At 41.2% G+C, this 26985-nt stretch overlaps 1 protein-coding gene across 8 annotated transcripts in view; it reads left to right on the top strand.

Moving 5' to 3' along the window:
- Positions 1-26985, top strand: part of ACVR1 (activin A receptor type 1) — a 122548-nt gene that overhangs the window by 57126 nt on the left and 38437 nt on the right. For 4 of the 8 annotated variants that reach the window (XM_044768886.2, XM_044768885.2, XM_044768883.2 and 1 more), the window contains one exon: positions 11691-11788. In XM_044768886.2, coding sequence (XP_044624821.1) covers positions 11698-11788 — 91 coding nt within the window. In that variant the 5' untranslated portion in view covers positions 11691-11697. The remainder of the gene's footprint in view (positions 1-11690; positions 11789-26985) is intronic. The other 4 variants (XM_070507809.1, XM_070507810.1, XM_044768884.2 and 1 more) reach the window with 1 other exon arrangement.

Genomic DNA, 26985 nt, shown 5'->3' with positions numbered 1-26985 from the left:
TGCTTGGGGGCTGGGGGATTCCTAGGCCTCATCTCAGATCAATCAAGTCAAAATCTCCGGAGGTGAGGCTTGGGAATCTGAGTTTTGAGGAAGCTCCCCTGCAAATCTGAAGGATAAGGTAAGGCCTACAAAGAGTTAGAATCTTAGCATTTCAATGAAACACTGGATGGAGGAGAGGGAGACTTGTGCAGATTGCTTTTTCTAGAAAGTTTTCTGTGAAAGGATGAAGAGGGTAGGTATGTGAGGACTTGGGCCTGAAGGAGGTGGTTGAAGTTGAAGTAGTTGTTGCTGAAGAAGGTAGTTGAAGTAGTTGTTGCTTACAATAATATAAGAGAGGCTTGCCTTTAAATGAGGAGAACAGGAATGGTTCCCCATGACTGAGTAGTCAAGCTAAGCATGAGCTTAGGCTCCCTACCACCAGAGAGATTATTTTTCCGGGAAGAACTTGATTTTTGATGGTTCAGGGGTAGCTTGGAAACGGTCATCATGGATTAGGTGTTCTTTTTATTTATTGTTCTTTTGGGTTACGTATTAAAAGAGGAATGGCACCAGAGTCTTTTCAGTTCCTCTGCGTCTCAGATTCTGACTGGGCTAATGGGCCATCCCCGAGGAAGAGGAAGGAATGGGGTATGCAGGGCTCACATAGGCACTTTCCTCTTATTCAGTGCTCCCCTGCCCGTCTTCACATTCTCTTCCTCTGTTTCTCTGTTTCCTTCTCTCCTGTCAAAGTAGCGCTGTCATGTGTAGAACCTCCAAAAGGGGTTGTCTGGTACGGGGTGGTGTTTTCAGTTATTTGCTTTGGGACCAACGACTGGAGGGATTCCCACATTTTCATGATTTCGTAATCACTGTCTTCGAAGGTTCTGGAGAGAGGACTGAGGTGAGAATCCTGTTCCTCTTGTTTTCATCTGCCTCAAGGTCTTTGTTTTGTTTTGTTTTTAATAACGGATTGGATTCATCCTTTCTACCCTGTAGGCTTTCTACCTCTGTGTACTTGGGAGCATCATTTATTTCCTAAATTGTTTCATTCTCCTCACTTAGTAGAGCGCATTTATTTTTACTTTTAACTTGCCATTAATTTCTTTTTTAGGTCAGTGAGTGTTTTGGGTTGGGTGGCTGGATTTTGGTGGCATCAGTTTTCTGATCTCGTTCTCCCTGGTATGCAGAACCTCTTCCTGCCTCATCTGCCCTCTCTGTGTTTTCTGTTGTGGTTACTTCCATGCTAACCCGTTCAACTTGGGCACTGACCCTGTGTACACAGCTCATTTTCTTTCTCATGATCGTATTTATACTTTTGATGGATATATTTAAATGAACAGCTGTGCATTTGTTGAGTCATACCACAATTATCTGATTCTGCTTTAGCTGCTCGACTGGCAAAAGCGTATTTCAAGCTAAGTTGTGAGAGAATTCCATTAATCACATTCTAGTTGGGGGAGGGGAGAGGAGAAAGACTACCAAGAAAAGTCTTTTTAAACATTAATGTTGATTTAGTTATTCCATTGTTTTAGAGTAGATGGATTTGCTTGCTATTTAAGGTGTCACCTGGAGAAATTTTATAAAGGCGTAAATAACTGTAAAGGTTTAATGATAGCCTTGTAGGCAAAATCCCCCTGAATCATTGATGTGCAGATAAAGTTAGCTGGTGGTGCTCGAGTGTTTAAATAGATAAGCGGTCTTTAAAAGAATTCCTTTCTGTAAAGACCAGTGTTCTTGACTCAACCTTCCTTGAATTCATTGGCTAAGTGTTTTGTTTTAAGTCTTCTGAACAGATAACATATGGATACAGAGGATGTTACAACTTTCTTTTTCTTCAAATGTATTAATTGCTAATTGCAACCTCTGATTGAGTCTTTGGCTTCCATCAGCCAGATCTATTTTTCTCTTGACACTTCCTCAGGGTTCTTTCTGAAGGTTATTAATAGGCATGGAAGCATGGCTTTCCAAATAGCGTCAATAGCTGTTAGGAGACTGAGGGTGCGGGGAGATGATATGTCAATTTCTGACTTGTAGGAGATGTATTTTCAAGCTACAGAAGCTGTCTCAGAGGTCACTGGGGATGGCTCTGGGCGGATCAGCTGGTGTCTGCAACTGGAGATCCAAGCAGTCCTTTCCAAATGGGATATTGTCCACCAGGGAGTTGTCTGGTATACCCAGTCTGCCAGCCGTCTTTCTGTTTGGCTGCTTCTCTTGGATGGCACCCTTGAAAACTGAAATCCAAGTTACAAATGATATCTTTGAATTGATCTCAAATACCTGGTTGCTACTATATTAAATTGAGGACATGGAGCCCCCTCCTCCCCTAGTCATTTCCTTACCAGGCTGTATAAAATTCCTTAAACCTCATCTTCCTCTCCCTACCAAAACCAAAGTGTAGCATAGACTAAGAAGTTAAAATTAATGTGTTTGAATTTATATCTAGTGCCTCGTATGTGCCAGGCATGGGGTTGTAGCCACGAGCTGGGCAGAATTCTTACTCTCATGCTGCTTATATTTTGGTGTGTGGAGGAAGGAAGGGTGGGAGAGGGGGAAACATAATAAAAATCAACAAACTGGTCATAAATGACAAATTTCACACAGCGTTAAGTGCCGTGAAGAAGACGAGGGTGGGAAGGCTGAGGCAGGAATGGGCTTGAGTGTGGGGCTGGAGTGTAGATGAGAGGAAAGCTCTTGTCAGGCTGGTGTACAAAAGGTGGTTTTTCTCTCCTCCACAGAAGTATGCTCTAGTGTCTCCCATTTCAAAAAAAAAAAAGAGAGAAATATACCTCTGTTGACGTCCCTTTCATTTTATTCACTGCTCCCTTCACATTATTATAGGTTAAACATATTAGCCTTAGAATTGGGACGGTTGTGTCAGATGGTAGGTGCCTGCAACACCATTTGTTTGGTAATGGCAGCGATAGAAAGGTCTGTTGTTAGGTTAGAGGGGACACTTCAGGCATAGAAATGAGACAGAGGGCTGAGACAGCATTCTCTGAGGACTTCGGGAGGAAGTGAGATTTTAAATGGACTCCACAGTTTTGCATCTAAGAATTTTGTTGGGGAGGAATAACGGGGTCCTTCCTACCAGTAGGTAAAAAATAGTGTTCCCGTCATAGTTTGTAAACTGGAGGGAGAGGAGTGAGCCCTGAGCTGCCTAAGAGACTGCAACAAAACAGCTGGGAGATGATGGGGTCCTATCAGTTGAAACAAAGCAGGAGAGCCATGGCTATTTGATACAGAGGGAGTGAAGTGGAAAATGAGAGACAGTTTCCATGTATTCAAGTGTGTCGAAATAAAACCTAGCCTTGAGATACCAGGAAGTAAAAGTGGGTGATCAAAACACTGGCATCTCAGAAGCTTAGCGTCATTATTATCTGTATCTCTGGTGGGGGTGTAGCAAAGTCAGTTTCATTTTGTATACAATTAAAGTGAATTTACTGGGGATTCTTTGGTTCTTACTTGGTAGCCTAACTTAAACCTTTCACTTATTTTCATTCAGTTAAGCCATTTCTTTTCCTCCCTCTTTTTCCAGATTATATTGTTCTTTCCCCTCCTTTCCAAACCATATCTTGGGTCCATCTGTCACAGCTGGAATGTTTGTAGGGTAACTCTTTCAGTCAAAACCCTTTCTTTTCTGAAATAATCTGTAATTATTTCCTCTAACTACAGGATGAACTGATCCAGGGGCTGGGTTTCAGTTCTGTAGAACTTGTCCAAGAAGCTATTTGTGTTCATCTATCTCGAAAGATCAAATTACATGCTAATATTCTGAAAGTAACACCCCACCAGAAACCCTCCAGCAGTGGTGAAGTCTATATAAAACCAAGCCCTGGCAACTTGCACATTGCCAGTTCAGACAGAGTGTGGTGTTAAAAATATTTCACAGGTCATTTGTGAACTGGAGAAAAGACCCTGACTTAACTTACTTAACATATGGTTCGGTGGCTTCAGTTTATCCTTTCTTTACACTGTAACTGACAGCTCATGTCTCTTTTCACCCCTCCTAAAGGCCGAGGTAGTTTGGGACAAGCTGCCCTTGGGTTATCTCTCTGCCTGTTGAGCATAGAAGAGACATAACTGTTTTTGCGTAATGGCTGATTTTAGTTCCACTTGGAGGTAGTTGTAAGTATACCTTCCCTCAAAGTTTTATGTCTAGAAGTTGTCTTACTGGGTCCAACTTTGTCCCAAAAGGTGCCTGACTTACCCTGATTTCAGTTTTTGAGATGTGAGTTACAAGAGAACTGAGAAATTGAAATCACTTTCTGTACTATCAAGACAGCTCATTTTTTCCTTTCACGTCAAGATCTTTTATCCAGGGGCAGGGGGAGAAAATCTGAGGTTACGGAGTGTATGAAATTAATTTTGAGGTTACAGAAATGGAAAAAGGGCACGATTGAAAGGTGGCCTAAATAACCAAGAGTAAAGATTGTTTTCTAAGGGAAAAATCAACCTGGTTAAAGCGCAGTATGTGTTAAGGCTTGGATAAAATGTTAAGGATGACAAAAGTGGACAAAAGCGGTTAAACTCTGGCTAACTAGTTTAGTGAAGGTTGGGAGAGTGGTGGCTGATTAAGACCTGAACTCTGGTCAGATCGTCTTGGGTTTGACCTTGCATCCTTGAGCAAGTTGCTTCTACCCACCCATTTTCTTATCTGTAAAATGGGATTAATATGAGTATTTAATTTAAAGTGTTTTGGGGAGAGATTGAATGAAATAGTACATACGATCCCTAAGCACTGTGCCTGGCTGGTTAGTAAGTGCCTCTGCATTAGGGTGGTAATGATGTAATATTGACAGATAATTAAGAGAAAGCAGAATTACTCTAGTTCTTTTTCTCCTTTGCCTTTACCTTTTATATTAAAAAGAATGATTTTTTTTTCCTTATTGAAGGTGTAGCATAGATTGTATGAAGAGATAAAAGAAAAAACTGTCATGGAATAGTAGTGACAACCCTCACCAATGGTGAGTGAGTGACTTCACGTGGATGGTGTCATTCAAAATAGGGATGGGTGAATGTACAACCTGTCTTTCAAGATTCTTTCTGACTTGGAGATTGTTAGAAGTTGAGTTGAGAAGAGTAGCAAGAAAATCCCTATTGAATGAGTAGGTACTCAGTAAATTATGTGTTGAACAAATGGACAAACCAAATGAGTTTGTGTCATAGGCCAGACAAATGAACATTTTTGTAGACTTTTCTGATGGGAAAGAATCTTAGAGTTCATCTTATAACTTTCCCTTCATCCTCAATATTATGGATAACAAATTGTATGCTGTTCATAAATCTAGGTTTTAGAAATATCTTTTATTCCTCTGGCAGATTATCAACCAGATTGCTTAATATGAGTTCTAAAAGTTGAATATGGAAGTGTATTATTCTCTAGATTATTCTGTGACCAATATCAAAATGCTTCATGATTTTTTTTGTACTGTACTGCAGTATATCTGTGGCTTTATCCAGCTGTAAAATTGTGATGAGCAGAAGTGCCAAACTTGGTCTCAAGCCCACACATGTTAGAAATTGAGCTAAATGCTAGCTCCCTAACTGGATATCAGTCTGACCTATAAATGGAGTTTGAAAAGTACTATGGGATTTGGGAAGCAGTTCTGTTCTGCCCTGGTGATATGCCTGTTTTTAGCAGAACATCATGGGAATGTTCCATCCCCAAGAAGGTAGTCCTGAGATATTGTAAGAGATGGTACTGATTTAAAGAGGGTACCTTAATTAAGATGGGAAGTCCCTCGTCTTGTTCTGAATAGCTATTTTCCTTGTGCCTGAAGTATTTAGATAGTTACCAGGGATAGAGGACCTTATTCAAGAACAGAAAGCAAGTAGTATATACTAGAGGCAAAAATTCATACTCTGAACCCCTCATATAATATTCTGTAATCCCCAGTAGCCTATGATTTTTCAATTAGGGATTTTGACCTTAGAATATTGCATAAGGATTTGGTCGAACCTAAAGGAGAGGAGCAACTGAGTATTTTCTTATCACAACTTATGTGTCATTTTAAAAATATTTAGTTGTGTACGTAAAATGTTACTCCTACATTTAAAAAAATATCTAATACCTTCTTCCTTGACCATAGATTTGTTGATTTCCTTGATGTTAGAGAGGCTAATGAGATTTCTAAACCTGTGGAACAGTAACATTTTTGTCAGGTATTGAGTAAATGTTCAGCCTAAAATATCTGCTACCATCTGATTCTCTGCTATGGTAGAAGAACTGATCATTTAAGGAGGAAGGCAGTGGTTCTCAAAGTGTGGTTCAGAATCCTCTCGAGTATCCAAGACTGTCTCAGGGAGTCCTTGAGGTCCTGCCTCTTCCGGTGACATATATGTGCAAGGCTGGATTTTCTATGTTTACTTCAACCAATATAACATATCATAACAGATTGAATGCAGAATCGTATATGAGAATCCAGTTGCTTTCTACTAAGCCAAACATTATAGAGATTTGCAAAAATGCAGAACAGTGCCACTTTTCTCACTATATTTTTTTGGAGAGAGTACAGTTCTTTTTTTAATGTATAAAAAATGGGGTACTATGTTTATTGTTATTTTAAAACATAGTATTTTTTTTAAAGTGGCCATTTTAATTTCTAATAGAGTAAGTATTGGTAGAAATAGCTCACATAGACAAGCTCCTTAGGGTCCTCAGTAATTTTCAAGAGTATAAAAAGATTCTGAGACCAGAAAGTTTGAAAACCACTGGAGTAAGCCATCACTGAACTGTTGAATTACTGCCACTCTCTTTTTCCACCAGTCCCTCTTTTTTGCCAACCCACATCTGAAACTCCTTAGCCAAAGATACTTGAGAGCAGGGGAGTTGAAATTTTACTCTTAAAAACAATATTTTCTTTTTAGTGTATTTTAAAATTGGAACTAGATCCTTGGAACTTCAAGGTGGGACTTTAGCATTTTGATGTTTTTTATAATTAAAATATGATTAGGAAATTTATTCCAGAACATTTTCCTTTGTACATTCTTTTCCCCCCTTTCCTTTAGGAGGTGCCATTTTTCATAGCTGGATTAACTGGTCAGCGGCAACCATCCAGACGCTGAACAAAACGGCAACCAATAAGCGATGCAGACTTTTTTTTCCAAAGATTTCTGGCGGATTTTGAGCCATCAATCTATAAACAGTAGATTAGCTTGGAAGACTGAATTTATAACTCTTTTTTTCTGTTTGCTACTTATAAACCTACATTAATGTTTTAAATTTGCTTCCACAGTTATGATCTGTTAAAAAGTATTTTGGGGAATGGGCTTTTGTTGGCTTTGTGACAGGAAAAAAAATCAGTGGTGATTGTCTTTTAGATTTTTTTTAATAGTGAAAGGATTCTTGATTTTAAAGCTTGAAGCTTGCGGACTGCTGACTTTCAGTATCACCCAAACAAAATTCTACAGATTGAAGTGACAGAGATGGTAATGTCTTAATCCTACCATTCCTTTGCAAGTGTGGGTGCTTGTGTGTTGGGGGTGGGGAGGATTGCTAATTTTTTAGAATTTGAGTTTAAATTCAGCTGATTAATTCAGGGAAGATTTGAATTCGATAAGAATTAAATGTGCAGCTCCTTAGCTCTGATAAGGATGAACAAAATGGACTAAAAGTTTTGCTACCATGAGCTTTACAGTCTAGTGAGGGAGACAGATGTTCAAAAGCACACACAAGTGTGAATATATAATTATCAATTATGATAAGTGCTGTGAATGAAATTTAACAAAGTGGTATATGAGAGTATAACGAGGACCTATGAGAGTCTAGGCAAGCTTCTAGAAGGAAGTGACATTGAAGTTGAGACTTGAAGGATGAGTAGGCATTTGCCAGGTTGAGATCTGATAGAAGGGCCCAGTCACAGGGAGCATCATGTATATAAAGGTCCTGAGATGGGCGGGAAGCTGGCTGGTTGGAGTGTTTGGGAGAATGGGATGTCAAGGGGTAGGCTGTGAGGACTAAGGGAAAGGGGTCTTGACGGCCATGAATATGGAGAGGTCATATATAGAGGGCTTACAAGGGCTTGCCACGCCTTACTAAGGTTCTGATCCTGGCCTTCCTCTCCAGCCTTCTTAGATTTTCTCCTCTTGCTTCTAACTCTTCTCTCTAGGCTCCCTGTGTCCTAGCCTAGTGTTTTTTTTCATTTCTGAAATATGTCTTAAGTCCTTAGGACACACCATGCTTGCCCAGGCCACAGGGCCTCTATGGAAGCTGAGAAGCTGTGCCTTTTTTCTTTTCTTTTCTTTTTTTTAAAGATTTTATTTTTTCTTTTTCTCCCCAAAGCCCCCTGGAACATAGTTGTATTTTTTAGTTGTGGGTCCTTCTAGTTGTGACATATGGGATGCTGCCTCAGCGTGACTTGATGAGCGGTGCCATGTCTGTGCCCAGGATCTGAACCAGTGAAACCCTGGGCCGCTGAAGGGGAGCGCGCGAACTTAACCACTCGGGCCGGCCCCGTGTGCCTGTTTTCTTAAATCCTACTCTGTCTCCACCACAGACTGCTATTCACCCCAGCACGCGCACACACACACACACACACACACACACACACACACACACACTCTCTCTCTCTCTCTCTCTCTCTCTCTCTCTCTCTGTCTCTCTCTCTCACACACACACACTCTCTTTCTCTCTCTCATCCTTTTTCTGGTAGTTCCTACTTATCTTTCTGCTTCCTATTTAGATATAACCTCCCCAGGAAGCTCCTTTGCCCTCCTGAAAATCTCAAGTTGTTTTGTTAACAGTCGTATTTAACCGTGTTTCTTTCTAACATTTAATTCAGTTTTTAATTATGTGATCATTTGGATGATTAGTTGATTACCCACATAAACAGATCTTGTAAGCTCCATAGTAAGAACTGTGTTTGTATATCTTTATCATTTTAAGTTTCTAATGTCTAGCACATAGTAGGCTCTCAATAGTGATGGAAAGAAGGGAGGAAGGGAGAAACAGAGGGAGGAACAGAGGAAGGGAGGGAAGAAAGGAGGAAGGGAGGAAGGAGAAGAGGAAGGGAGGGAGGGAGGACAGACTGGGAATTCAAAGATGAGACCAAGATAGTCCAGTTATTTTCAAAGGCTTTTGATGATATATCCCACCAGTTAAACAGTTTTTGAGCTTTATAAAACTTAAAAATGTTTTATGTACCCTCAATGTGTATGTTGGCTATAATATTTATAGAAAAGAAAAACTATTTATTATAAAACATACATAAAATAGAAATTTAAAAAAGATTAAAGGGGAAATATCTAAGTTACTGCTAATGGTGATGACATTGGATTATCATTAATGAACATCTCAAGTCACTCAGAATAATGTTTGTTGTTTGTGATACTAGGTGCAAATCCATGTTTCAAGTATTTTTTAATCTTGAGTTTGGGGAGCCTGCTTCATGTCAGATTGAACTGAATGTTAGTTGCTTTTCTCTAGTAAAGTGATTAATGAAGAGCTACTAGCAATAGAGATATCAGCTCCACCATTTTCTTACTCTTCTCTGGTGCTTTCATTAATAATATATTCAATCTGTAGTTTCTTTGATGGTTTTAGAACACTTGCAATTTGGGGAGGGCTCGTTTCATTACAACCAGCCAACACAACCTGTAATTCTACTTAAATGGGCTTTCAAAGGTAAAATATGTGGCTGTACTCTATAAGCAAACCATGTCCACCGTTTCACATTATGTAACCCCCACTCTTTCTGAAAGATACCTCTTGTACTAGACTGTCATAAAAAAGAGACCAAATAAAGGCTCAAGTTATTTATTGCTCTATTAGATTAAAACATTTTTTATAAGATAAAAATTTTAGTATTTTCATCCTATAGGTCAATGAATTGTCTTGCATGATCCTTGGACTTCCATCCCCCTTTTGGAGACAAGTGGGCTAGTGCTGGAGACTGACATAGACAAATAATTGATTCGAAGTGGTGTTAGACCAGTGCTGGGGGGTTGAAATCACTGCTGATGGAGAGATGTTTCGGCAAGCATTTGCCTTTTGAACTAGATCCTGAAGGACAGGAGAAGGGAATTGGGTAGGAGAGGGGCGGAGGAGGAGGCTCAGGGCCTTTGAGGCGGAGGGGACCAACAGTGTCTTCATGCGCAGAGGCACAGAGATGAGATGGTGTTGGAGGAGTCAGCGTCTGGTTGTGAGGGTCCTGGGGGCCAAGATGAAGCGGTTTGTATGTCAGAAATAGGGGCTTGCTATAGAAAAGATCTATGTGAACATGGAAATAATAATAAGAACAACAACAACAGTAAAAGGGGCTCACTCAAGTTTCATGTACTTGTAAAAATATAGAAGAAAAGTACCTAAAACTCTCCTTTATCCCCCTCCCTCACTTTGCTATTAGAGAAGGGGTAGGCTGAAATACAGTTATGAAATGGGGGCTGGTAAGGTAAGATGAGGGTGTAGGGAGTGAACAATCAGACCACCAACCAAAAAATTCAATTTTAAGTGGAGTCAGGGGGCCGGCCCCGTGGCGCAGCCGTTAAGTGCACGCATTCTGCTTCCATGGCCCGGGATTCACTGGTTTGGATCCTGGGTGTGGACATGGCATTGCTTGGCAAACCATGCTGTGGCAGGTGTCCCACATATAAAGTAGATGAAGATGGGCACGGATGTGAGCTCAGGGCCAGTCTTCCTCAGCAAAGAAGAAGAGGATTGGCAGCAGATGTGAGCTCAGGGCTAATCTTCCTCAAAAAAAAAGAAAAGTCAGAAAGTATCCAATCGAAACAGCTTAGTTAGCAACAAACTTTTGCTCTTTGCTTTGAATCTGTAAGACCAAGCTAGCACACGAACCTATTCACTAAAAAATTTACCAATTTTCTTTATTTTACCATCTAGACAATCTCAACTAGTTAAAGGTTTAATTTTTTAAAATTATTTCTTATAATAAAAAATTAGTAGAACCAAACTCTCATTATATTCTTGAAGTTTTTTAGGAATTATTCAAATGGAAAAGTTCTTTGTTGTAGTCCTTTGACTCAGAAAATTGAGCTTCTGCCAATGTAGTTTTAGGGAGTATCAACCTAAAATTTATGTCAGGTATCTTATTTTCTCTCAGTTATAGTTTCATATATTGCACATTTACATGATTTCTTCCTGTCTTGGTTGAGTCTATCTTTTGTTAAATTTGAGGTCAATGTAAGAATGCATTGTTTTGCCATAGATGAGGGATAAGTTGTAGTTGTTTGTTTTTTTCCTTTGGGGCTGTATTATGATGTAGGCTGCTCCACTTCTAATCCTTTTAAAGGAGAAGTAAGGCTCAAACATAGTAATTTGGCTTGAATTATTCAGTCGCTTAAGCTTGAACATCATGTTAGAACAATCTATTCATGCTTCTCAGAGTTCTTAATTTAGTGTCCATTTGCATTCAATAGGATAAGGTAAAATTCAAACCTAAAACCTTTGGGAATGCCTAGTGTTATAGCTAGAATTTTTCACGTCCCTATTGAATTCTTCATAAGAGGGCAGGTCAGAGCAAGTCCCCTTCGAGCGGCCAAGTAGGAGGTAAATCTGATTAACTCCTTAAGATGATTTGCTTAGATCCATGTAAAGGGTATGTGTTTAAATGTCCTAAGAGATAAAGCAACATATGTGAGGGGGATTTGTAAGAAAGGCCTTGAATGGGAGTTTAAAAGTGGTATGCTTGATTTAATTTGTCATCCTGCAGTTAGATTTTTTTGTTTTACTTATATCTTTTTTTTTCCCTCCGCAGTTCTACGATGGTGGATGGAGTAATGATTCTTCCTGTGCTGATGGTGATTGCTTTCCCTTCCCCCAGCATGGAAGGTCAGTGGCTCACAGCTGTTTGGGGTAGGATGAGTACACTGTGTATTATTACTTACTGTAAACTAGTTTGTTTTTAATTCTGTCAGACGTAACACTTCTCTCCTCCTCTCCTTTTTTAAGACTTTATTTTTTTAAAGCCGTTTTTTAGGTTCACAGTAAAATCAAGAGGAAGGTATAGATTCCTTTTTTGCTGCTTACCACCCACACATGCATACCCCCCAATTATCACCAGCCTCCCACCAGAGGGGTCCATTTGTTAAAATTGATATGTTGTTATCACCCAAAGTCCATAGTTTACATTAGGGTCCACTCTTGGTGGTGTTCTTTTTGTGGGTTGAACAAATGTTTAATGGCATGTATCCATCATTGTAGTATCATACAGAGTAGTTTCACTGCCCTACAAATCCTCTGTGTCCTGCCTATTCATCCCCACCCTGTCCCCCTTAACCCTTAGCAGCCGCTGATCTTTTTACTGCTTCCATAGTTTTGCCTTTTCCAGAATGTCATATAGTTGGAATCATACTATATTTAGTCTTTTTAGATTGGCTTCTTTCACTTATTAATGTGCATTTATGGTTCCTCTATGTCTTTTCATGGCTTGAAAGCTCATTTCTTTTTAGCACTGAATAATCCTCCGTTGCCTGGATATATAGTCTTATTTATCTGTTGACCTACTGAAGGAACATCTTGGGGTTGTTTCCACGTTTTGGCAGTTATGAATACAATTGCTATAAACATCCATGTGCAGGTTTTTGTGTGGACATAAATTTTCAGCTCCTTTGGATAAACAGCAAGGATTGTGATTGCTGCATCGTATGATAAGGGTTTGTTTAGTTTTGTAAGAAACCACCAAATTCTCTTCCGTATTGGCTGTACCATTTTGCATTCCCACCAGCAATGAATGAGAGAGTTCCTGTTGCTCCCCATTCTCGTCAGCATGTGGTATTGTCAGTGTTCTGGATTTTGGCCATTCTAATAGGTGTGTAGTGGTGTCTTGTCGTTGGTTTAAGTTGCATTTCCCTGATGACATATGATGTGGAGCATCATTTCTATGCCTAATTGCTATCTATACATCTTCTTGGGTCAAGTGTCTGTTAAGATCTTTGGCCCAGTTTTTAATCAGGTTTGTTTTCGTATTGTTGAGTTTTAAGAGTTCTTCCTGCATTTGGATAACGGTCCTTTATCAGATGTGTCTTTTGCGTATACTTTCTCCCAGTCTGTGACTTGTCTTCTCATTCTCTTGACATTGTCTTTCACAGAGCAGAAGTTTTTAATTATAATGAAGTCCATCTTATTAATTATTTCTTTCATGGATCGTGCCTCTAAAAAATTATTGCCATACGCAAGGTCATCTAAGATTTCTCCTATGTTATCTAATAATATTACATTATGTAATATTCCATAATGTGGCTTACATTAAGTTTCTGTTGGATGGTGATGTTGTAAACCAATTTAGGTATCTATAGTCTACATCTTGCTTTAAGCAGTGTTGTTAGAAGCATTCCACTAATACTGCAATCATTTTAATTAGTGTCAAGAAGATTTGAAATAAGGATCCTGTGTGGCAAGGTTAAAGGAATTGGAGGTTTTTTAACCAGAAGAGGGGTTGAGTCATGGGTTGAAGGAATTAATAAGAAGAAATAGGCTGAAAAGATTTGATGGGTTAACAGTAGTTCTCAGCTGGGGACTATTTTACTCCCCAGGGCACATTTGACAAGGTCTGGACACATAACAGGCAAGTTTCTAGGATTTTTCTTCCTCGTTTTAATTGCCAAACACTATGATCGCTATAAAAATACTAAAGAATGGTGTGGAATAAAGTCCCTCCAAATTCCATGCCCTTCCCAGGTAGCAGTATCAATTCTGTATGGTATTAATCAGTTCCTTTGGGTTTCATTTGATGGCATGGGTGGACCTGTGGTGTAGGCACAATAGAAAAAAAAAGAGAGTGGAAGAGAAATTTGAGGTGGAAATGTAGTATGGCTAGAGAAGGAGAAGGAGAAAGAATGGGGAAAAGGGCATTTATGGAACGATATTAACAGCCATGCCACTGGTTGTTTTTTCCTGCTTTTAGCTCTTAAGCTGCCCAGAGAATCCAGCAAATGACCTCTTAATGCCACAGTGAAGATATGTAATGAGACGAGTTAGTCTGGCTGAAATGGAAACGGATTGCCACTGAGGTTTTGCTATTTAATATACCACCATCACTAGGCTGTTTACAAGTAAGGAAAAGAACACATCATCCTTTAGTTCAAATAGCTTTTTCATTTTTTAAGCAGAATATCCAGTGAGTGCTACAACCTAGAGTGCTCTAAACATAATAGCAGTTGCCTTAGTCCTGTCTTCCCTCCATGACTCAATTCCTTGTTAACCACATATTCTATGAAAAGACTCTTTGTTTTTGTATATTTACTAGGAATTTAAAAAAACCAAAAAACCACGGAACCACTGAGAACCCCTAATTGTAATACACTCTAACATACTCAACATTAGTCATAAAGCAAATGTTAAGTAGAAAATACTTGACTAAAAGAGGTAAATAATAGGGCAGATAACTAAAATCTTTATACTAGCCCATAGATTGTCTAATGCACAGCTTTGGACGACCAAGTTTAAAAGGAACTGGAGCCGTGTTTGATCTTTGCAGAGCAGCCACAGCACCTTATTAACTGTGCTTCAGTGAAGCTAGATGGCATTTTGGACATAAAGAAGAAAGTCAGAGGTTTTTGTTCTAATACATTTTATTGGGTAGTGTACTCTTCTTAGTCTATTAGAAGAAATAACTTCTTCCCCTTTGTCTCCCAAATTACTCCCAAATATCTCTTAAATATTGATTAGAAATAGTGATAACACTTCAAATGATAGGGTCCCAAACAGTGAGTTTGATAGAATTGACTAGTATGAGTGTACTTTAGAAAACTTTTCAGGGCCGGTCCCGTGGCCGAGTGGTTAAGTCCACACACTCCACCTCGGCGGCCCAGGGTTTTGCCGGGTCGGATCCTGGGCGCAGACATGGCACTGCTCATCAGGCCATGCTGAGGCAGTATCCCACATGCCACAACTAGAAGGACCCACCACTAAAATATGCAACTATTTACTGGGGAGATTTGGAAAGAATTAAAAAAAAGATTGGCAACAGTTGTTAGCTCAGATGCCGATCTTAAAAAAAAAGGAAAAGAAAACTTTTCAAGTTCTGTGGAACCCTAAATGCTCAGGGCCAAAAAGGACCCAATAAGTTTGGAAAGTACGGCCTACTACAACTACCTCTTTGATGATTATAGGTAATATTTGTTGAGTGGTTAATATGTGCCAAGCATTGGGCTAACTGTTTTATACGCATTGTTTCCCATAATCTTCATGATTACCCTAATGTGATAGATTTTGGGAGATGTGCTTTTGAACTGCTTAAAACTCTTGCTTAAGGTTAATACAGACAACAAAAGGTGTGATATACTTTGAGGATGGTGTGCAAGAATTTCAGTTATTATCAGTCCTCTTAGAATTTTGTGTTTTTTTGGTGTCCTAAATTAGCGACCTCCACATTACATCTGGTGCATGCTAGAATCCAGCTCAATCCAGTCTGTCTGAGAGGCAGAGACGAGAGCTTGTAATAGAAAATGATGAGGCCCCTTCACCTGGGTTCGTGTTTTTTATTTCTCTTGTCTCATACCAGTATTCATTTTTCATGTTCATTATATATACAACTCTAGCTGCAGGAAGCGTTTTATTTGCTCTCACAGAGAAGAGCACTTGAGTCCTAATTACCCGTATATCCTTCCTTTTCCTTCCCATTAATAAAACTAATCATGCTCTAATACCGCTGTTATGCCTCTGGGGAGAAGTCCCTTTTTATTCCAGAACCTCCATGTTTGGCTTTTCCTTTGTCCCTTTGAGCATTTGCAGGGGAAGACCATGACACAAATACTTAAAATGGAATGTTGCTTCTTCAGAAATATTTCAAAGCTAAGATGACCCACATTTTATGAAATTTGCAAGCCATAGTTAGACTTTATTGTAGTAAGGGAGGCTGGACTTCTGTAGAATTTTGTTGCAAGAGATTTTGGCCTGTCCTAGAGAAGGTTGCTAAGTCCTCAATTATTTTCTGGGTTGACTTGATTTTAGTATTTCCAAAGCCATCCCCACTCAGACTTTCCAGCCCAATTACCCAATGAGGGAAGAAGGGGATAACTTCAATAGACTATTTGTTAGGGTCCACAAAGGTGCCCCTCTTTGCCACTGGGGGGAAGAATAGAATAAGCCTTTCTTTGAATTTCTCATTATTGAGGATTCAGGAAGTTCTTGAAGGGGTGAATGAATGTAAGAGAAATGTCTCAATATTAAATTTGTTGCCTTGTTTCTCATTACTGTAATTTGTTCCTTTTTTTGGGAGTAAAATCTTTTTCATTGACACATCATCAATTGAGAGACTTTTGGGAGAGAGATGAGATGCACTGAGCTATTTGCCACTATTAAGACATAAAATATGTGATGAAGCCGCACACTTGTAAGATATTGCTTGGTTTTTTTTTGCCAAATTTTCTTATCTAGCAAGATGTTAGTGTATTGGTTGATGCAAGGTGAGCTGCAACAAAGCTTTCTGTTAGCCTTTCCTCCGTGGAGAATGTTTGTTTCTTCTGTGGATCGTTAAACTAAAGCCACGTGCATTTATATGAGGAGGGGGTAGCAGTGGGGTGTGGAGGGGACTCTAGAAATTCAAAGTCAAGTATTGAACAAACATGAAAACAAATCCAAGACCCTGGCCTATTAAATAATTTCTTTGTGGTTAACAGTGAGTGGGAGTGCAATAGCTTCTAAGCTTCTCTTTCATAAAGATAGGTCTCAAGAGCAAGAGGCTAGATGCCGTCTTCTCTTTATGGAAAAACTAGGGAAGCAGGAAATTTGTAGGAACGTCATATATGAAATTTTTGCTCTTGGGGAAACAAACACCAAGGAAAACAAACCCATGTAAAAATTAATTTGCAACTCCCCAAACACTGCTCACTGTCCCCTGGAGCTTCCCTCTGCAGCCCAGCATGACCCCAGGCAAGCTTCCATAGAAAATTATTGTATGAAATAGTCATCATTACTCAGAGCTCATGTCGACTCCTAGTCAATGTAAGACACAGGGCGGGGTGCCTTTCAAACTTTTCACCGTGACTCACCGTAAGTAGCATTTTAGAGTTGGACCCTGCGCATCTACGTTTAGAAACATTTTACAGTAGGCCCCACACACGTCTGAAACGAAAATTTTGTGAAACGGTGATTACTCATACTATGTTGAAGGTACTCTTATTTTTTCCCTTTCTCGTTCTATTCAGTTTAATTTCACTTATAAAGAAAGAAAGAAACCTCATCTTGAACCACTAAAACGATTTCACTGCCCACCAATGGATCAGAACTCATAGTTTAAAAAAGACCCCTCCAGTCTGGTCCCAAGAATGCCCTACCCAGGACTCCCTGCTGCCCCCAGATGAAGCTCTGACAACTAACCTTGGGTCCTCTGGTGTTTTCTCTGACAAAGCTGGCCTAGAACCTTTTATTTTGTCACAACTTCATGTAGCCTGACCATCCTCTCCCTCCAAGCAGTGATTTGACAGGAAGAGGAAAGTTTACATTTGCGCCTTCTCAGCCTCGGACATAACACTGGAACAGCTGCTGCCTCAGTCTAATCAGCTGAATCTGAGCTCTGCCGAGCAGGGTGTTTCCTAGATCCACCATAATGCTACATTTAATTCTTTGTTATGGGTTACAGTAGAGCACGGCCTTTCCGAGGATATGTATATTTGGGGGATGTAGGAAGGAGAGAAGGAATAGGAGGAAGAAGGAGAAATTCCTCTTGAGAAGAGGGTGGTGAAATTCACCTTAAAAAAAAAACCCAACTCTGCCTGTTTTTTTTATTCAGATGGTGATGGGGGTTGTGGCCTCTCTTACTTACTTTTTGCTGCATTTGTTGTACATTCTGAATTCTGGTACCTACACCAAGCCAGTTTGAATGAAAGAAAAATCAGATGCATTCAGGAAAGTTGTATAGTAGAGAATGGAAAGGAAAAAAATACCCTCGGTCCAGTTTAGACTTTGACTCCTGTGATGTATATAATACTGCAGGACGCCATGCGGATTTACATGTTCATGGCTTCTCTTTATCCTGAGCATCATGTCCTGCCTCCTGTGCTTCACAATGTCAGTTCTGTGAAGGGTTAGTATAATTTTCGCTAGTCAAATGGTGTTGCTAGTCAAAGTCAAAGAGTGTCTTCTAAAGAGAAGGCTCTCAGCCGTGCATAGCAGTCAGGCCTTTCTCAGGAGTGAGACAAAGTCAGACACCATCATGAGCCAGCTTCTTCCTTTTTACTGTGTCTCTGTGTGTGTGTTACCTCCCCTCTCTGGGCCTGTTACCGCAGTGGCATGATGGGGACTGTAGCAGGATGGCTGTGAGGAGTCATGGGGAATACATGAGGTGAGTCCTGGGGTGTGAAAGGCTGGGACCTGGTTGTGTCCGTCGTTTTATCCCTGGTGCCTAAGACAGTGCCTGGCATGTAGTTGGTGCTCAATGAATATTTGAGGAATGAATGAATAAATAATGTTGGCTACAATAATAATAATAATTGTAATAAAAAAGATAATATTATAAGAGACAGAGGGACTGATCTGGGTTGAGGAGATGATAAGAGAACACACCTTTTCAAAGAATTTATTCTGAGTTTGGGAAAAGAGAATCAGTTCTAAGACAATCTCAAGTTCTTCTAGTCCCATCCACGGTGGTAGGCACTGGTCATGTCAAACTAGAAGTGGTTCCTGCTGTCAAGGAGTCTCAGTCTAGTTGGATAAGACAAAGGTTAGAGTACAGCACTGGGAGTATCGACAGGAAGGGCCTCATAGCACACTGGGCTGGGGTTGGGGACAGCAGCCCAGGGAGGTGGAGTTTGGAAGGATAAATAGGCAATAACCAGCAAAAGGAGTGCGGAGGACTTTTTAGGCAGCAGAAGGGCTGAGCCCAGAGAACTGGGGGGATGGAGGACACCACCTGGACAGGCCAGCATGGCCTGAGCGGTCTCGAGAAGGGACTTGGTTGAGTCAGGCCCTGCTAGCCTGGTGGAGAGTCATCCCTAAGGTGTTTCTTGTGTCATGAGGGCAGTGAGAGCCATCGAAAGATTAAGTAGGGACAATTTGTGTGTTTTCAAAGAGTTGTGTGGTGGAAGTGAACCAGAGAGGATGGCAAGATTAGAGGTAAGTGGATGAGAAAAACTAGTCCTCCTACAGTGTGGTGGCAGGCAGGACCCCATGCTGCATTGTCAAAGGCATACCACCTATAGCAACTTAATGGTGGCAAACAAAACTAAACCAAACCCAAACCTTAGTTCAAAGAGTAGACCTTTGTTACAGGTGGTTCACAAATAATAACAGCAGTGGCAAACAACACCGATCTAATAATAATTCCACTGCTACTTTTATCGTGAAAACAGAAGCCTGAGCTGCTGACTTTTCTAGCAACTTTTGTGAGACACTTAAATCCCTCTAGCTGGCCCTTTGTTCCTGTGTTGCCATGGAGTGTCAATAAGCCCAGCTCAGAATAGCCCAGGCAGTGAAATGAGAGGTACGGCTTGCTCACTGGCATGTTGGCTGGCCAGGTTACACTGTTTTCGTTGCTCCCGTCTTGAGAGGAGCACTGGGCAGCTGGTTGGCCTGGCAGCTGTGGAAGGTGTATGTCTCTTGGCTGACCAGAGTTTGAAATGCAACCAAAACTTGCCTGCCTACTGAGCCTATGCAGCTCCCGACTGAGCTGATAGCAACTGAAATAGCCCACTGAGCACCTGTCCCTTGGACACTGGCCCTTGACCGACTGCCATTGAGGACGGTGTGGACTCACTTGGTGGATAGATGAGGGGCTGAGCGGATTTTAATGATTCTTAGGAAGATCTTGAGAACTTTGACCCTAGCTTAAAAGGAAGAAAAAGACCAAAAGCCTATCTGAGCAGTGCATTTGGCACTTCTGTGGTTCGCGGGTAGCCACCGCGGCTGTATATGTACAGTATGTGCTCCATGTAGTTCTCCTGGCTCAGCCAAACTGTGGGCCAGTAGACTGAGAGGTGTAAGTTTTCTCTTGGAGGGAAAGGCTTTCCTGAAAAACTCCTGGATGGCAGCCATCCATGGTTTATGCTGCCTTAGTTTTAGAAAGGGGAGGCGTTGAATTAAACTATTTTATTTAATTTTCTGCCTGCTCTGTAATCCCCAGTGATTGTCAGGAGGTCGCTTCTACAAGGTGTCTCTTTGCTAGATTGTTCTTTCTCAGCAGTCCAAATGTGGGCACAGAATAGAATCACAGCATGTTAGGAGCTGTCTGTTCCCCTTTGGGACTCCTTCCATTTCCTTCTGGGCTTTCATCTCTTCAGCGGGCTTGCCATTGTTGGGCATGCTTGGCACGCCAGTGTGGATGGAAGCAGACTCTGGAAGGAAATACTTCTGAAATGACTGGTGGTATTAAAGCTACTATTTAAAAGTGACCCTTCGTAGATACTTGGGTTATCTTTAGGCCGTCCGGGCTCTGCAGCTACAGGAGCCAAAGGGAGACTGTGGAAACTCTGGCCTGTTGCTCTCGCCTTGATTTGTGTTTAGATATTCTTGCTTCCCAGCCAGTGGCCTCGTGACACATCTCAGATTTAGCTGTCTTTCTTCTGCCAAGGCCCAAGATTATTGTGGAAGCTTAGAGTGGTGTGCTGTGCTGCAGAGATTGGGAAGGCGAGAGTGTGTGTTTGGAAAGCCAGTTCTGGTTCATGGCACTCTGAAGAAGTGCCTTTAGTTTCTACCTTGAGTGTAGATACCTGGAGCCTTTCTGTGGGCTCAGGAGTAAAAAAGGAAGCTCAAAATGAGCCAAAGTTGGGGCTGGCCCAGTGGCTTAGTGGTTGAGTTCACACTTTCCACTTTGGCGGCCCAGGGTTCGCTGGTTCGGATCCCCAGTGTGGACATGGCACCGCTTGGCAAAGCTGTGCTGTGGTAGGTGTAAAGTAGAGGAAGTACTATAAAGTATAAAGTAGAGGAAGATGGGCACTGACGTTAGCTCAGGGCCAGTCTTCCTCAGCAAAAAGTGGAGGATTGGCAGCAGTTAACTCAGGGCTAATCTTCCTCAAAAAAAAAAAAAAGAAAGACCCACACTCAACCATCTCTTGATAACTGTAGGATCTTTGGTCTATGACTAACAAGCCAATCTTCTTAAGTGTGTTGAATTTGGGAGTTAATGAATTCTTGTGGACCATATTAGTTAGACTGACAGGTGAAAGAAGATATGCAAAGTAAAGATCAAGTTATAAAGGCTGGAATACAGATGCACAAAGCATGTATTCATGGGATCGAAGATGTAGGACTCCTTTCTTCATTTACCTTTCATGGAGTTCTGGGCCTGGTAGGACTTTGGGACATGAATTGGGAAATTGCGGGTAGGGAAGTAACAATATCAGAAGCTTAGGCTCTGCCCGGTTTTTCACCACTGGATATTTTTGTGTGTATGTGAAGGAGATTGTCGCTGAGCTAACATCTGTGCCAATCTTCCTCTGTTTTATGTGGGATGCTGCCACAGCGTGTCTTAACAAGCGGTGCTAGGTCCGCACCTGGGATCCGAACCTGTGAACCCCGGGCTGCTGAAGTGGAGCTCACAAACTTAACCACTATGTCACCCTGCTGGCCCCACCACTGGATATCTTAATCTACTTGGCTTCATCTGGCCTGGAAAGAAAATGATCTAGAAGTTACCTTTTTCCCTCTGTGCTTTTCTCTGGGGTAGGGTAGGGTAGGGAGCTCAAGAGGAGGAATTTAACTAATTCTAGACATTTTCACCTTTTGCTTTGGGTGCCAAAATGCCTAGGGGCTGACGGTCTAGGACGTATTCAACAAATTGGAGCCCTGCCCATCTTTTGAAGGATTTATCTCTGTGGTTTGAAAGCTTCCGGAAAGGGTATGGGGGTGTAGTGATGGCTTGCTGGTGGAAGCAGAGGAAAGACTGACAACCTTGGAGCCCGGCCCCTGAATCCCAGAGATGGTCAAATAGGGTGTGGGAGGGAACTAGAGGTGGGAGCTGGGTGCCGAAGCTGCCCCGCAGTGCCTGCTCCACTGTCCTATCCCACATAGAGCCCTTGTTTAAGATTTCCTGTGAAAACAAAATTTTCCCCATAGAGCCTGGGTAGAAAACCCTCACTGGAGAGCCATGCACTCCCTAGTTAGCTTCGGAGGTGGGGGTGGGAACAACCAAAAGGACTCAGAACCACCTCTTCTCACACTGTGAACAGAGCTTGTAGCCTGAGACATTGATAGATGGTACCATATCTCCCGCTCTCTTCTGAGTCGGACCCAGGAATGATTTCCCTGAAATGTGTATAATTCACTGGGGTTTTTTTTCCCTCTTCCTTCAGGCTGTGATACTCTGTTATTCTCCCTGTAAGTGGAGTTTCATTCAGACATGGGCATTGTCCCTATATGGAGGTGGGGTGGGGTATTTTCTGGTCTCTAAAAGCATTCCCAACTGGATAATTTCCATTAGGCCTTGTAATCATTTGTTTCTCAGAAGCAGAGATTTAAGAAGTTTGAAATAAAAATGAAGAGAGAGGCCATCATTATTTTCCCCCACATTAAGGAGTTGCTTCACAGACATGATGGATATATTAAAGTGAAGTCTGCTACATTCAGGGAATCATAAAAAGCAAAAAAAGTCAGACCAACATTGTCTTAAGTCAGTACCCCACAGTGTTCTTTAACTTGTTAGTCACTTAAACCCAGACGGAGTTTTTGGCTTTCAAATAGAAGGTGTGGCTGCTGCAATAGGTTTAATTTACAGGGATTATTTCAGAGACAAGGAGTCAGCCCAGACACAAAATAAACAGATGGCACTTTTTTTTTCCCTCTCTCAGCTTCAGCAGTTCAAATGCAGGATGACTTAGGAATCCTTATCACCTTCAGCAAAGCAAGAAGGGGAAAATGATGTAATTCACTCTTCCCTACTCCCTGCTGGAAACACCATTATTTTCACTGATAGGAGAAAATGTCAGCAAAGACCAGGGGCATCTTTTTCACTGCTGAGCAGGCAAGTCCTCCATGACCCCTCTAAACTGACTGGAGTCAGGCACTTGCTGTGTTTTGATCATCCTGATCACTGTAGCATCCTAGTAGCCAGAAGTCCTCAAAGCAGCCATGCAAGGAAGGACCACCCATAAAAGCCCTGCTGTTCCAATAATGCATGAAATAATTCCTTGTTTTAGGAACTCTTGTATTTTACCCCTTTCTTTTAACAAACAAACAAGCAAATAAAAAACCCACCACACCACCACAAGCATTAATTTTCCACACTCATAAGCCCGAGAAGGTGAACAGATGTGATGCTAGGGCAAGCTCCTCTAGGAAGAAGTGGTTTGCACAGACATGCTGGCTCGGTGACTAAGCCTTGCCTTAAGATCTGCTGACATTTAAAGACTTTATAGACTCAGTCTGCTCTGGAAACCAGCATCATGTCTCTTCCCACCTCTAAATCCTTTCTGTGAAGAGGAAATTCATTCTGAAGCAAATATTCGTCAAGCTTGTACTCCTGCCAAGTACGAAGGTTGTTGGTGGGCTATGGTGAGCAAAGGAAGCTCAGTTCCTACCCTCATGATGCTCACAGTCTAGAGGAAAGACACGGACGTTGAACAGCCATACAGGCACACGTATGTGAGTGTATGCAGATGGTTCCAACTTTAAATTATAGTGTGCGAACAAAGGCTTCTCTGAGGCTATCGCATGTAAGGTGAGGTCTGAGGGGAAGTTAGGCTAGCTGGCCAGGTCAGGGGGAGTGTTGGCAAGGAGGGAAATGAGCATTCAATTTGGAGGGAATTCAAGAGTAAAGGAAGCCAGAGAAAATCAGGCTTGCACATCTGGATGGGGATGCCATTTGCTGAGTTAGGGAGCCTTGGAGGAAGGACACATTTGGAGTGGAGGCATCATGAGTTCAAAATCTTGGAAATCCTAAGACCATTTCTTTCCTGTTATTCTAGTTTATATGTGATCTCATTCAAATGTGTTTATTTTCTCTCTTAACTCCTAGAATTTTCTTCTTGGCTTTATAACTTTTCCAAGTATCAGTTTCTCTGATGAGAAAAAAAAATGTGATTCAGGTTCCCTAAACGAATGTTCTCTAATGAGAGCATTTAGGCACTTGGTGTGTTTTATCCCTGAACATGTAGCCTGCCTTCTTGCCAGACCGTCAGATGCCCTTCACGAGGCATTCCGGACGGACCTTTGTGTTTCTGTCTTAGGAGCAGACTTGCTGGCAATGATACCTGGCATTGCAAAATCCTTCCTTAAGCCTTTGTTTAATGCCAAAGATCTCAAATGCTTTCAGATTCTGGAGAGGTGCCAAACTGCACTCTCGGATTAGGAGACGATGGAAGGACTCCCATATTTATAAACCTAATATAAGCTGTCATTTCAAATGAATGAATCGTTTATACTGTTGGAAGGGGTCCAGGGATGTTTGGGGTTCCTTTTTTAGCCCATAAAGTCCTGAGCTATTGGACTTTTATAACAATAGTCTAATAACCGCATTGTTATTTGTGCTACATTGAAGTGAGCCGGTAAGAAATTCAGCCTGTTCCTTTTGCTGACCCCTGGGATCATAGCTACAGGCTGGTTTCCTTGGAGCACTTTCTCATTTGTCTTTTGTGTCAAAGACTTTAGTGGGAAGTGTGGGGTTTGGTGCAGTATTTAGAATGATAATCAGTTTAAATGCCTTAAAGCATTATAGAGTGCATGACTGGGCAGGTGGGTGGGAGAAGGTTGGGGATAAGTCCATCCTGTTGTGCCTAGATTGCTCAAGTCCCACTTAAAACATAAATGTGAATACTTTTCTATGAGGTACAAGATTATCCCAAACCGTGGAGAGTCTTAAAAAGTCCATGATGCTCTTTGCTCTGCCTCTTCCTCTGCCAATCTAGGATTAGACTACAAGAGTACGTGTGTCCAGATGGTGAAATGAGTATTCCCCAGAACAAAAAAGTCTTTTAAAAGCTTTGGCTGTAGTGAACGCCTGGGTTTCCAGGCCTGCGCCTCTGGTTGCGGAGCCAGCCCTGGATCCTCCCAGGGGGTGTCCAGAACTCCCTGCTGCTCCAAGTGTGTTCACACTGGCCTGGTTCTGGTGATACAAAGGGCAAACAGTGCCAGCCATAACACTGAGTAATGCTGGGAGGTGCCTTTTAGAACAAACAATGTGGGTGAGCTCCACGGAGAGGGAATACCTCTGGCTTGACATTTAAATTACTAAATTATTGAAATGAATGTCAATTAGGTGGAGTAGACTTGCTGCCTTCTGCCAGGGAACTTCCTGGTTATTTGCACAGGCAAGTGTAAAATACTTCATATCAGATATGGTGCTTCCTGTCTGTGCTGTTGAAAATCACTCCCAGAAGGTGATTATCTATTCCTTGCTGTGTTCCTTGATGTGTACTGTATTTATATCAAGATCTGAGAGATTCAATGTTCACACAACCTTACCTGTGACCCTAAAAGGGATTTGGTGATAATTCTCTAACCCCTATTCCCTGACAATCTCACTCCAAATAAAATATCACAGACCCACATATGTGATGGTTATTCCTAAATGTCAACAAGACTAAAACAGGAGTCAGGGGCATTTTGGGGCCTGCTGTGTTCCTTAGGATTGTGGATATTAAGATCTGAAAATGCTACCACTTTGCTTTTAGCTTCCTTTGTTGAATTAGTAATCCTAGCTCAGAAAATCCTTTTGGCAGCTCTTTGACTAATCTGCTCTGTCAGATGAAATTGCCAAGGTGGCATTTAACTAACGTGTGTGCAGGCGTGTGCGTGAGTGCGTGTGGTCATTCTTATATTCTTAAGAATTTAGGGTCTTCATTTATATTTGGCTGTCTATAGAAAATAGATACATGACAGGCTCTGCTAATTAGTTATTTGGGAATATACAAATTAAGAAGATTAAATGTTGGTGAGAATCAAAATAGGAAGAAGTCGGTGAAGGTTTTGTCCATTAGCTAACTGCTGGACTGAGTTCCTGGTTCCACTGTATCAGAGATTGAGTTAATTATTACATATCATTAACAGCCGTCTTTCTTCCCCATTTTTCTTTGTCCTGATTGTGGAGGAGAGGATATGCTAACCCCGGTTTTTGACATCTTACTGAAAAAAATCACCAATTTAAAGGTAGTAAACCCTGATTGTAAGTACTCAACTCTGAGAAGGATGTAAAGATTCAAGGAGAGTGTTTAATAAATGAGTGAATCCCTTTGGCTTGGATTATGACCCCACAGGATAAGATCTGATTAAGTTCGATACTCTGTTATGCCTGTGTGCACTGTGTAGTTGGGTATATAGTTAGTTGAATTTTAGTAAGGATGGTATTTACTTGAGACTGCTCAATTCTGGCAAAATTCTTGAGGTTGCAGTCCAAACACCTGCCAGATGTTCCCTTGTCCTGTCAAAAACTAGAGACCTTGGAAGGGCAGTGTCCCTTCTTGCCGTCTGTGGACCTAGAGTTCAGTTTGGGCTGGAAATTTAAAAGCAGATTTCACTCAGAGCACGTTAGAAAAATTATTATTATTGTTGTTATCTTCTTTTCTTAAAATTTGACATTTTTTTTCTTAGAACTACAAAATGTCATTAATTCTTTGGCATCCTGGACTATCATCCATTGCCATAGGATCCATGGTGACCGAGCCCTCTAGGGTCTGGGGTAACTTGTTTGTAGTAGTTCCTAGTGGACTGTAAGTACAGCGAGTTTGTAATTCATCCTCCTCAATCCATTATCCATCCAAAAGCAGCTAACCTCCTATTTTATTTTCATTTTATCCATTCATCCTAAGACTAATCCCTCATTGCCAACCCACTGTCAACAGGCACATCCTCCTTAATGTGTTGTGTATGTATCCTTGGATATCTATTACCTTTAAAAAATATTTAGGGTTTTAAAATAAATGTTTGTTTCAAATAAATTGCATTATTGCAGTTTTTAAATATCATCTTTTTAATTCCCTGCCGTACATCACAAACAAATCAGTATGACACCATTAACTCCCTTCCTTACCCCGCCCATCTGTTTCCTTCCAAAGAATCATCACCTGTTGGGCGGCATAGTTGGCAACCCTCAGCCCAGCTTTGTGCCATTCAAGAGTGGCGAGCATGTCTAGACTCCCTAGAAATATTATCTTTCAACTCGCTTTTGGCAAGTGTAAACTTTT

Source organism: Equus asinus, chromosome 4 (assembly GCF_041296235.1).
Source record: "Equus asinus isolate D_3611 breed Donkey chromosome 4, EquAss-T2T_v2, whole genome shotgun sequence".
NCBI classification, from domain to species: domain Eukaryota; kingdom Metazoa; phylum Chordata; class Mammalia; order Perissodactyla; family Equidae; genus Equus; species Equus asinus.
This window is presented reverse-complemented; position numbering and strand designations above follow the sequence as displayed.